The sequence below is a fragment of the Calonectris borealis genome, chromosome 4 (genome assembly GCF_964195595.1).
Source record: "Calonectris borealis chromosome 4, bCalBor7.hap1.2, whole genome shotgun sequence".
Lineage (NCBI taxonomy): Eukaryota > Metazoa > Chordata > Aves > Procellariiformes > Procellariidae > Calonectris > Calonectris borealis.
In genome coordinates, this window is record NC_134315.1 from 58361612 (window position 1) to 58372361 (window position 10750).

The following is a 10750-nucleotide window of genomic DNA, read 5'->3' on the forward strand; positions in this document are numbered from 1 at the left end:
TCAACACTTGGCTCCACTCTGGAGAAGGTGTGGAGAGAGGATGGCAACCTCCTGGTCCTTCCACAGATCCCAGCACTTCCATTCTTCAGTTCTGACCCACACCTACTCTCTCTCCCCACCACAGGGGTTGGTTGAACTGCTTGGTTATGAATGATATACATTGCAAATTTACCTTTGTTGGGAGTAAACAGGAACTGAGAGGGTCTGGAAGAACAACTTCCAGTCTCGCTGGGCAACCCTATAGTGTTCAGCTCGCACCTTATGGCATGTGGTTGATTATGTGAGTCATATGGTATCATTATTACGACCTGAGCGGATGACAAACTGAAATTTAAGAATGACAAGTCTGGTAAAACTGTCAGGCTATGCTCAATACATGAAAGAGTCTTCACCACTTTATGGCTCCCATCATCCGAGGGAGTTAATGAGATAATCCCACCGCAAAGAGAAGACTAATGATGCCAGGCCGTTTATCTCCGTAAACGCTCGTGAATTTATCACCAGATAACACACCAGCCATGCCACCTTCTCTGCCTGCCCAATGGTCACTCTGTTCCCTGATGCAAACACAGAATAGTAGCTGGCTTTTTCTTCCCTTCTGTTTCTTCATTATTATTATTCCTTCGTAGTACTCACTATAAGGTCTCCCTCGATGTGAAAGCTGTATGTTAACTATTTAATCACAATTTGTAACTTTCTTTGGTAAGGAATGCATTACCTCTAAAAGAGGAAATGGCCATTTGACATCCCTCTCTCCTTCCCTCCTGCCTGAAGAATGATAGGGGAGATGATGCTTGAAAAAGAAAGTAAGTATCCACCCAGTACTCCTCCTACCAAAGAGGAGAAGTAGGAGACTCACAGCTCAGTCTCTGTGTCCTGGACAACCTAATGCCCCACAAGATGGACAGAAACACAAACTGTTCTTTTTTAAGATAGAAAACAGGATCCTGAGTCTCCCAGGAAATTCACAATGAACTGGATGGGAAGCAGGCTCTGCTCTCTCATTTTCAACCAAAAGAGAAGAAACAAAGAAATATGGCAAGTTCTGCGGTCTGTACTAGCCCTGCCAGGTCAGGCCAACAGAAGCTTCATTTGGCCATTTTTCACTCAGCTGCTACTGAAGACACACTGCGAAGACAAACTCTCTGCCAAGCCCAAGGCTCCCTAACACCATCTCTTGCTTGCAGCTCTATGTCATATTGGACAGAGGTTTTTCTCCTTTTAAACCCATGCTCTATAAAAACTATGTAAAAACTCTATAAAAAAGAGACCGCATAAGCCAAATCACCACTGTGTTATACTCCACATGAACACAGCCACGGTAAGAAAATCAGGGAAAGCACTCAGGCACACCAGTAAATCTAGCTGTAAGAGCGGGTGGCAGGTGGAGTCTTCCTTAGAACTTGCAGCATTGGGAAGCCCAAAATCTATTTTCAGTAGTGACTTCAGAAAACAACTATTTAAACACAGGACCTAGATTTCTATAGCTTCTTTTGAGTTGACATGAATACTTGACACTGGCCATCCAGAGTACTGAGGCTGTACTTCATGAAACACTAGAGTTTTGCTGTAAAAAAAAACTAAAAGGAAAGTCATATGAAAGCAAAAAGGTCAAATACAAGATGGTAGCACATCTGACAGTACCTTTTCTTTTTGACACAGCCTAAATCTTTCTGATACTTCTGAAAATGAATTGAACTAAGTTAACGCCAACTAGATCAGTTAGGCTTAGCATTTTGCATTTCTGTTAGTGGTTTTACATACAGTTCTCTCCCCCACTTCCAAAGACCTTGTTTTTCAGCAAAATGCCCAGCTTTAGGATCTTTGCAGGCTGTCAAGAAGAGGTGCACCATTTTCTGTAGGAACACATAACAAAACAAACAATTCTAGAAACTACTCTGCTCTGTGCAAACAGAAAAATACAGGAACTTTTCCCCCATCAGATGCATTACTTTCCCTGATGCCATCCTCGTTAAGAATGAAGTTCCAAGAATAAAAGTTTCCTGCTGCAACATAAACATATTCTGTTGCAATTCCTTTTAAGAGATCTCTGCTTTAGGCATTTCAGACTTGCAGGGGAGAGATCACACTGACAGCAAGTCACTGCTTCACTCAACGCAAGCTGCCAAAACACGTAGAACTGAATCCTGTCCTCTCATTCACTGGACCGATAAATATGCTTTTAAAAGCATGCACAGCCTGGTTCACACTTACATGATGCACAGAGAATGAGGCAGAGGGCTTGCGGAGTGAAGCAACACCTCATTCCCGAGCATGTGCAGAACAGTCCACCTTCGCTTGCTGCTAAAAATGCTAAACCAGTGCCATTTGCACTACATATGTGCAACATGCATGTCTCCAAGATTCATTACTGTGCATATGAAAATTCAATCATATCAAAGCTCAGCTTTAAGAAAGTCCCAAGGGGCTGAACTGTGTGCTTATGCGCTTTGAGGGGGGAAAAAACAACTCTTAAACTTTTTTTCTTTTTTTGTAGCATTGCCCCGGTCTTTCCTTTAGTAAGAACAAAATAGCTGCTAAATGAGCAAACCCCACATTCCCGATGCGTGTTTATAGCTATTCATTTTCACAACTCAAGTTCTGTTTGTGTGAACACAAATGTATAAATCATAGATGGATTTAGGGTCGATCCCAAGAAAACTGTAACTAAGATGAACAAAACTCATTATTTTATTTGAAAACTGCTGAGCTTTGGTCATTTAGTATGACCAAATGTATCCTTTTACGCTATCGCTCTCTCTCTAACACTACTTTCTGTAGCTTATTCTAGAGCAAAGGATTCTGCAATGACCTTGGAAGTATCACAAATTCACCTATTTTCACATTTCGTTGCAATATGAAAATTGCTTTGTGTTAATGAAATTTTCCATTAAAATAAATCTGCCCTTCAATCAAAAAGGAAAAAATTATACTGAGAAAAGTGACAGTTTGAGGACACATACGGTCATTGCACATCCTATACTTGATCAAAAAAGAAGAGATGAATGTTCATGTCCTGTAATGAAAATAAAGACTTTTGAAGGCAAAATTAATTTTTAAAAAGTAACAAAACAAACCTTCTGATCTTCTTGGCTTTTGTATGGGCTTTTCATATCCATGGATATGAAGCTCATAGAAGCTGGTTTCAACCTAAAGGTACCAGAAACACAGCCTAGAACATAGCACTGAAAGACAAGGATCTCCAAAGAATTATCCTCAGTTCTGTTAAAAAAAAAAAAAAAAAATCTACATATACTTGGAGTTTTACTGATGCAGGAAAAGCAGAGAGGTGGCTTCTGGTTTTCTTCCCCATTTCTGTAGTGTCATACAAACTTCAGTTCCTCAAATCTATCATAAATGTCTAACGACTGCAGTGCCGACACCGACACAAAGCTCCCCAGCACCGCGGCGGGACAGGGTGACAAGCTGCGTGCCAACGACGGGCCAAGTGGGGGCTGCTGGCTCCAAGTCTGGTCCACTGCACCCTGACTCTTGCCAGCCATGACCAACGTGTGCATGTGGGGGTAGCATGAGCTTGGCAGGGACTTCTGCAAGCCCAAGCAGGAAGGGAAGGTCTCTGCTGTGAAGGTGTTCTCCAAATTAACATTTTAACATATATATAAAACTTGTTTGGATATACTTTAAAAAATCCTTAGATACACAAAACCTGAAGAGGAAAGCAATGCTCAAAAAACAAACAGAAGCAGGAGCTTCATGGGACTCCTCCTTTGCAGAGTTAAATTCCTCCTAAACGACATTTCCAGGGTGAGGCATTTGTAAGAACAACTGTAAAAGGACCAAAGGCTCAACTGACAAACCATGAGATATGAAATGCTTGCAAGATACATCCGGTGTTGAGATAATTAAAATCAAAATTAAACTTGTGCTATATTTGCATCTGCAAAGCATCAGTTAATCAAACATAATGAGTTAATCAGACTCATTTTTCTGAGGGCAAAATGTAATCATGCTTCATCACCTTTTGTGTTGTCCTTAGACTCTGACAGATTTTGCAGACAGAAACTAACTCTTCCTAAGTATTTGCACACTTGATAGCACATCAGAGTCCTGGAAGTTTTCTAGGCATTTTTGCAAAAATAATAGGAAATAGTTGTAGTAAAGCCACTTTATAGGAGCTTTTACTCTATATTAAGAAGTCAAATAATAATAACAAACTGAAGGGGACACCAAGCATGACCCAGGAAGGAGATAATGCTCTGCATCCCATTTTTCAATCAAGAGACAAGCCACTCGGCTATTTAGCAAGACTGCTGCCAGTAAACCAGTATGTCTCCCAGATTCCTAACAGCAAACAGCAAGAGCAAAGAATACGTTCTCTGGTGACCTCTGCAGATTTAGCAATTCTGTATTTATTTTTTTACAAAAAAAAAAAAAAAGAAGAAGCTGTTGCTGGATGTAATTTCTAGGTATTGTAATTAATTTATTTTTAATTCCATGGAGAAATAATTTATGCTGTCTTGGTTGCTCGCTATTCAAGATATTGTGGTTACATTTTTGGTGTCTTTGGTACATTTTATTGTAACATTCTCAGGGCACTGCAGTCAATTACTACATCTCATGCTGTTTTACTTGCTACAAAGCATCATCCAAGCATTTTCTAGCAAGTCCTTGTGGGTAACTACGTCCTGTTCAAAAAGCACATGTATGTCCGTGCGCTGATAGGTATGAGATCAGTGTCAACTTGGCCATTTGGATTAATGCCTTTTTGGTTTGGCTTTTGTGGTCTCAAGCCTCTTAGCTCAAGCTGTGGTACAGTTTAAAAAAAAAATACATTTTTAAAATTAAACCGATTACATTTGGAATACAAAGGCTTAGCTGATATTGGTCTATCGTGCCTCTGAAGCGTTAAAACTTGTCCCAGCTTTTCACTCACTCCTCTCTCCCTCTTTCCAGACCTCATTATCTCTTATTCAGCCCCACAGTTGTGCCGTGAGGCACTCTCTCTTGGACATCCCAGTTCTTCCCTTCGTTACTGTTGCTTCCGTCGTGTGCGTGGGGGAAGTGGGAGGGATAGTCCCAACGGGAAGCACAAACCCAACCAGCTATGCAGCAGCAAAGGGAACAAGAGGCACGACTTGCTGGGGAAAAGAGCTGAAAGAATGGCTTTTGGCCAGGACTTGGAAAGGGCAGAAGAGAATAGTGCCCTATAAAGAAGGAAAACGGCTGGAAATAAAGTTTGGTAGGTCTCAGCCTACCAGATCATTAAAGGCGGTTGAGTGCGAAGGAGTGCAAACCCCAGCACTGACGGAGGGGACAAGCCTCAGAGGAGAGAGGGGACTCTCTTCTTGCTCAGAGGCAAGAAGTCAAAAAGATGGTGAAGTGAATTAAAGAGGCTACAGAGCCATCACCCAGGAATCTATGGAACGGCTACGCCTTTCAAACACAGCTACGATACACGGGATTTTCCCTTTCAAGTTGCACCCCTATAGATGAGCGAGAGTGCTCACACAGTGGAAGCTGTATCTAACATGCAGAAAAATTAATCCACCATCGTTGCTAATCTGGTCTTTTTCATTTATGACTCTATTCACAGCGTTGTATTTATTTAGAGAGATGGTATGTCCAGAACAATTTCCTAGAGAGGCCACAATGCTGAGGTGTTAGCTGTTCCTAGAAGCCATTTCTCTAAATCAAGTTTTGAAAGGAAATAAATGGCAGACAGTATATAGTACTGATCCCCCCAAAAGTAACGTAGGCTAACATGCATTGTACGGTCCTATTTCTGTGCATATTTTTCCCTTGTGCAAATGCTGTAGATACTTTCTGATTCTCTGTGAAATTGGGAAGACTAACAGTTTGCAGAAAGGGGAAAACAGGAGTGACAGTGAAGAACAGTGAAATCTCACCAATATAGCACGTCAGTGCTTCTATTCTCTGCTGATCCAAGGCAGTAAAGGGAATAAGAACAGAAAATAAACAATATTCCTCAGAAAGACATAAAAATGTAAGTCTTACTAAAACCCACATTTGCCCCACCAGTCCCTCCAGCAAGCCGGATCAGCTTGCTTTGCTCATGTGAGTATTTTCATTAATTTGAACTGGAACTTTGCCTGACAAAGGAGTGCGGGATCTTCCCTTTCTGGGCAGAAGCACTGTAACTACCAGCTGAAATACATCAACACTCCAGATAAGCCATGAACTATTGTATCTGTTGATTTATTGCTGATTAAAGACTCCCAAGTTGCTCTTAGTCCCGAGAATTGACATAATTGAAAATGTTACATTAACATATTAAAGAAATGTTCTGAAAGTGCATTAGTCTACCAAGCTGAATAAGTAAATAGGTTGCTGGCTGATGGTCCTTTCATCAGTTTTGGTGAGAGTTCTCTGATTTCCACTATGTGTATCTGCAGAGAATTGAATGCACAGCTCAGAGCTGTCACAACTGCAACAGCAAATTTCTATCAGTTTTCCTTTTTAAGCTGCATATCGTTGGTCCTTACTAAAATTATTTCCTGGTTGTAAACAAGACACTCAACTCACCATTTAATGTTACCAAGATATAAAAGGTACTGCTACTTTTGACACATTATAAATCCTACTAATGCAACAGATTGTTTTAGAAAGAAAAGCATAGGCCTGTTCTTTTAGCAAATGACACGCAAAACTTCAACACAAAGTCCCATAATCTAAACAAATCAAGTACTAACCTAATAAGAGAATACTTTAAAAAAAATTATGAAAATGTCATGTCTTAGTTAGTTGAGATGTGTGACACCACTGGTAAAAAACGCAGCGGCTTACCAACCCTGCAGCTGGAAGTACCACTAAAGATAAAGCATTATCACAAAAGTAACTTTTTTTTTTTTCTTTTTTTTTTCTTTTCTTCTTTTTACTGCAATTCTGTGTTAATTGTGTTCCTTCAGGCAGATGGCCAAAAGTAACATCCACAATTATTGGTAGCAACTCTGAGTCATTTTCACGGACTACATCGGCGTGAGACCGTGCAGGAGCCGGGGACAGAGTCCCAAGAAGAGAGGGTGAAATCAGCACCAACAGCCCTGGATGGGAGGCCAGGCTTTGCTCCCCGGGAGCCAAAGTCACTGATTCTCCAGAGGTCTTTGCTTGTGCTACAAACAGGACATCTTAACGTGCGTGCCACCTCTTCTACCATTACAGATACTTATAGTGTTGTCTCTGACTTGAAGTGCACCTTGTGAGTTCATGCCAGTAACTAGAAGTCCCCAGCAAACAACCGAGGTTGGTAAGTAAGGGGCAAATCTTGCAAATGCAACTGGTGGGCAGTGCAGCTTGTTTTCCAGGAACTGGGTGAATTATAATCAAACATTCTGAACATTGCACTGAATACACATTGAAGTGCTAAGGATGTTGTACTTAGGGAAATGTGGCAAGACTTCCCCAAAAGGCAAAAATTATATATTGTGCTTGGGGCTGTACGGCACAGCCCTACAAGTACCCGCACTGAAACTCATGAGGCTGAGATAACACTCAGTGGGAAAATAGGTCCTATATATTGACTTTTTGTGAATACGCAGAAAACAAAAGAAAACCCAGGGAGAACTTATAAGAAAGTGTATCATGCTCCTGTATTTTCTCAAGGTGATTTAACATAGTAATTATTACAATGTGCACTAGGAAAGAGCACAGTACTTTAGTAATATGAAACTTCAGCACAGCATCTGTTACTAAACTTTGCTTAGAGGTAAGGAGAGGCGACCAAATTCTGGGTAAATTATAAAACAATTGAGTGGCTAGGGAAAGAAAGCTTGGAGGAGTTTAAAAACAAATTTCTCACACGCAAAAACCAAAACTACCACCACTGTTATTACGCCTGCACACAAAACCCAAGGATAACATTCAATTATTAGGGAGCTGATGTGAAACACTTTAGCAAATTCAGTGGATCGCTTGAATCTGCAGCTTCTCTGCCGCTTTAAGGAAAATGTAGGCAAGATACAGACCCTTCAGGCATTGAGTATTTTGCCTTTTTAGTGCTGAATGTTGGCAGCTCCCTTGCTGCTACACTGTTTGTTGCTTATGAAAAGCAGCTGTATTTGGAGGTACTAATAATACCCAATAGTATAAAAATCTATATTTTCTGGAGAAGTATATCTCCTTCAACACCACGATGTGCAACATTTATACCATCCAAGTTGAGACTTGATAGGGAAATAGAGGACTGATGGCTTAAAATGCTGCTTTATAGTTCACCACAAAGATAGTTGAACGGAGATAATTTTCTATCAGACTTCCAAGTTTCCAAGCAGGGTAGAGAGGAAAGAAGACTGCATAAGCAAGTCAGGGTCTTTTTTTCAAAAGTTTCTATAACATTTTCTTTCTTCCTTACACTCAAACTTCATATTCAGGGTTGTTACTCCCTGCTTATCTCAACTGGACATAACCAAACAAAACTTCCACAACCACTTGAGCGTATTTTGGACAAGAAACCTAGAATTTATTTTCTGTCATATTAAGCAAATGAATGTGCCTTAAACTATACCACTGGGACAGCATGCTTTTTTATTCTCACCATGGAGAAAGACATCAGAGATCAACTTGCTAGGTGTGATTTTTAAAACCAAGTTTGTTTCACCGCTGTAAACACAGTTTTCACTTCATGCTCAAATTTTCCTCACCTATTCAAATTCAATTCATTTAGTGTCTAAGACTTAACAAGAAATTTCTTCCTTTACTTCTAGCAGCCTTTTGAAGGAGGCAAACAAAGAAATGCTGAAGATTATTTTTTTAGATTACTCTGTCTTCCATCAGTTATTAATCCTACAGAGAAAAATGAAAGGTTTAAAACCTTCCAACTCCCACTTGCACAGTTCTTACCACCAATTATGAGATTATATTGTCCTAGACAACCCCAATGAAGTAAATTAATTAATTTAACACAATAAAGCTTTGAAAACACTGCAAGGGGAGGACTAGCAATTATTTGCATATAGCACGCAGACGGACAGACACTCGAGCAATGAAGCGATGTCCTACCTCTCCTTGCCGGTGATAGTGCTTGGGAGGTTTTCCCATCTGCTCTAGCATTTTGCCCTTCTTACTGCTAGCAAGCGTCAGTCCCTGGTGGATGCCTGCAGATCTGTTGGTTGCCTGAGTTGGAGCCTCCCCCATCAGGGTGGACTTGATGGAGTTCACCTTGGAGCTGGAGCTGTCTAGCTGGGAGCTCTCCACGATCAGGACCGCGGCTAGTAAGAGGAGACAGCAGGAGCACTTATTCCACATCAGCACGATCATCTCCCCTCCCCCCAAAAGGACTATCTTTTTTTTTCTTTTTTTTTTTAAAGCAAAGAAAACAAAAGAGGGAAAAAAAGTTTTTAAAAATATCTCCCAAAGTTGTTAACAAAGCAATGGATTTCAATGCCACACACTCAAGGAACTGCTGTTGTGAGAGACACGGGAGAAAAATTAAAAAAAAAAAGAATCCCCTAGGTAAAAAACATGTGAAAGTCTATAGGCACTATTGGGTCTGTGAAGTGATGGCTTTTTCCTCCAGGTCCTCGAGAAGTCCAGGCAATTCTTTAGTAACTGAGAGCAATAAGCTACGAGGCAACTGCACCCTGGGCAGCTCCCCACCAGTGCAGTCACCAGCACGTTTGCTCAAGCTTCAGAGGACGAGTGAGTGAGTTACTTCCCCCCACTCCTCCTCTCTTGCTGCACAAGCCAGCAGAGAGGAAACTCAAACCAGATCCAATCCAAGCAGCACCGGCAAAAGCTGGGCTTAGTTTTCTTTCACTCTCTCTCTCCCCCTCTCTTTACTTTTTATTCCCCTCCTCCTTTTTCTGTCTTTTGCCTCAGCCTCTGCAGCCAGCAGGAGTGAAAGCGCCCGGTCTCCTCCTCCTCCTCCTCCTCCTCCTCCTCCAGCCCGGCCGGTGCGGGGCGAGGGGCTCTGGGCATCCGGCGGCGGGGCGGGGAGGCAGGGCAGGGGGAGCCCCGGGGCTGGCCCCCACCCGCGGCGGGAGCGCCGGGACACGGGCAGAGGGGCAGAACCCCGCCGGGCTTCCTGCGCTGCTCCCCCTCCCACTCCGGGGTCTCCGGCGGCCTCTCCCTGCCCCCCTTATTTTTATAGCCGCCGGCAGCGGGTGTCCCTTGCCCCCGTCCCCAGCCCAGCCGAGGGACACGCCGCGCAGCCACTCTCGCCCCCTCCGTCCCCCCACCCAGCTCCCACCTCTCTGGCGGCCGCTCTCTCCCCAGCCTGGGGGGACCCCCTCTCTCCAGCCAGGGTCTGCCGGGGGCGCACGACCACGCACCGCCCTGGACACGCGTGCCATGCTCTCGGCTGCACCTCGCTGCCGCTCCGGTGTCCAGCCCGGAGGTGGAGGTTAAGTCTCGCCGAAGGGGACAGGTGCTGGCAGGCTTTCCGCAGGGGCTCCCCGAAGTGCGCTGCCGAACTGAAGCATGTGTCGAGGTGCTCCAGCTCCCTGAAACGCTCAGAAGCACAAAGCAGATTAGTCCCGCAGTGCTGTGGAAGTATGAGGCTGGCACGCAAATCCTGCCAAATCTTATGCCTGAGCTTCCGAATTCCACTGCCTAGGTGAAGAGCATGTCCAGCCACTAATGGTGCGCTGCACTATTCCTAAACGTGACGCTTCTCAGTGCCACGGTGCCACTAGCAACCTGAGAGACTTATTTCGTATTCATCTTCTCAATTTCCTCGGCTTGAGCACACATCCGATTGCTGTGAAATATCCAGGTGCTAGTAACTACACCCACACGCCCCAAGGCACTTGCATCTCCCTGCCGCAGCACCAAA

The 10750-nt window shown here is 43.2% G+C and overlaps 1 protein-coding gene across 1 annotated transcript in view; it reads right to left on the bottom strand.

Annotated features, from left to right (window-relative positions):
• Nucleotides 1-9753, bottom strand: part of DKK2 (dickkopf Wnt signaling pathway inhibitor 2) — a 42353-nt gene extending 32600 nt beyond the window's left edge. The window contains exons 1-2 of the mRNA XM_075149743.1: nt 9026-9753; nt 6196-6205 (exon numbers count right to left, since the gene is read on the bottom strand). Coding sequence (XP_075005844.1) covers nt 6196-6205; nt 9026-9234 — 219 coding nt within the window. The 5' untranslated portion in view covers nt 9235-9753. The remainder of the gene's footprint in view (nt 1-6195; nt 6206-9025) is intronic.
• Between the last annotated feature and the right edge of the window lie 997 nt (nt 9754-10750).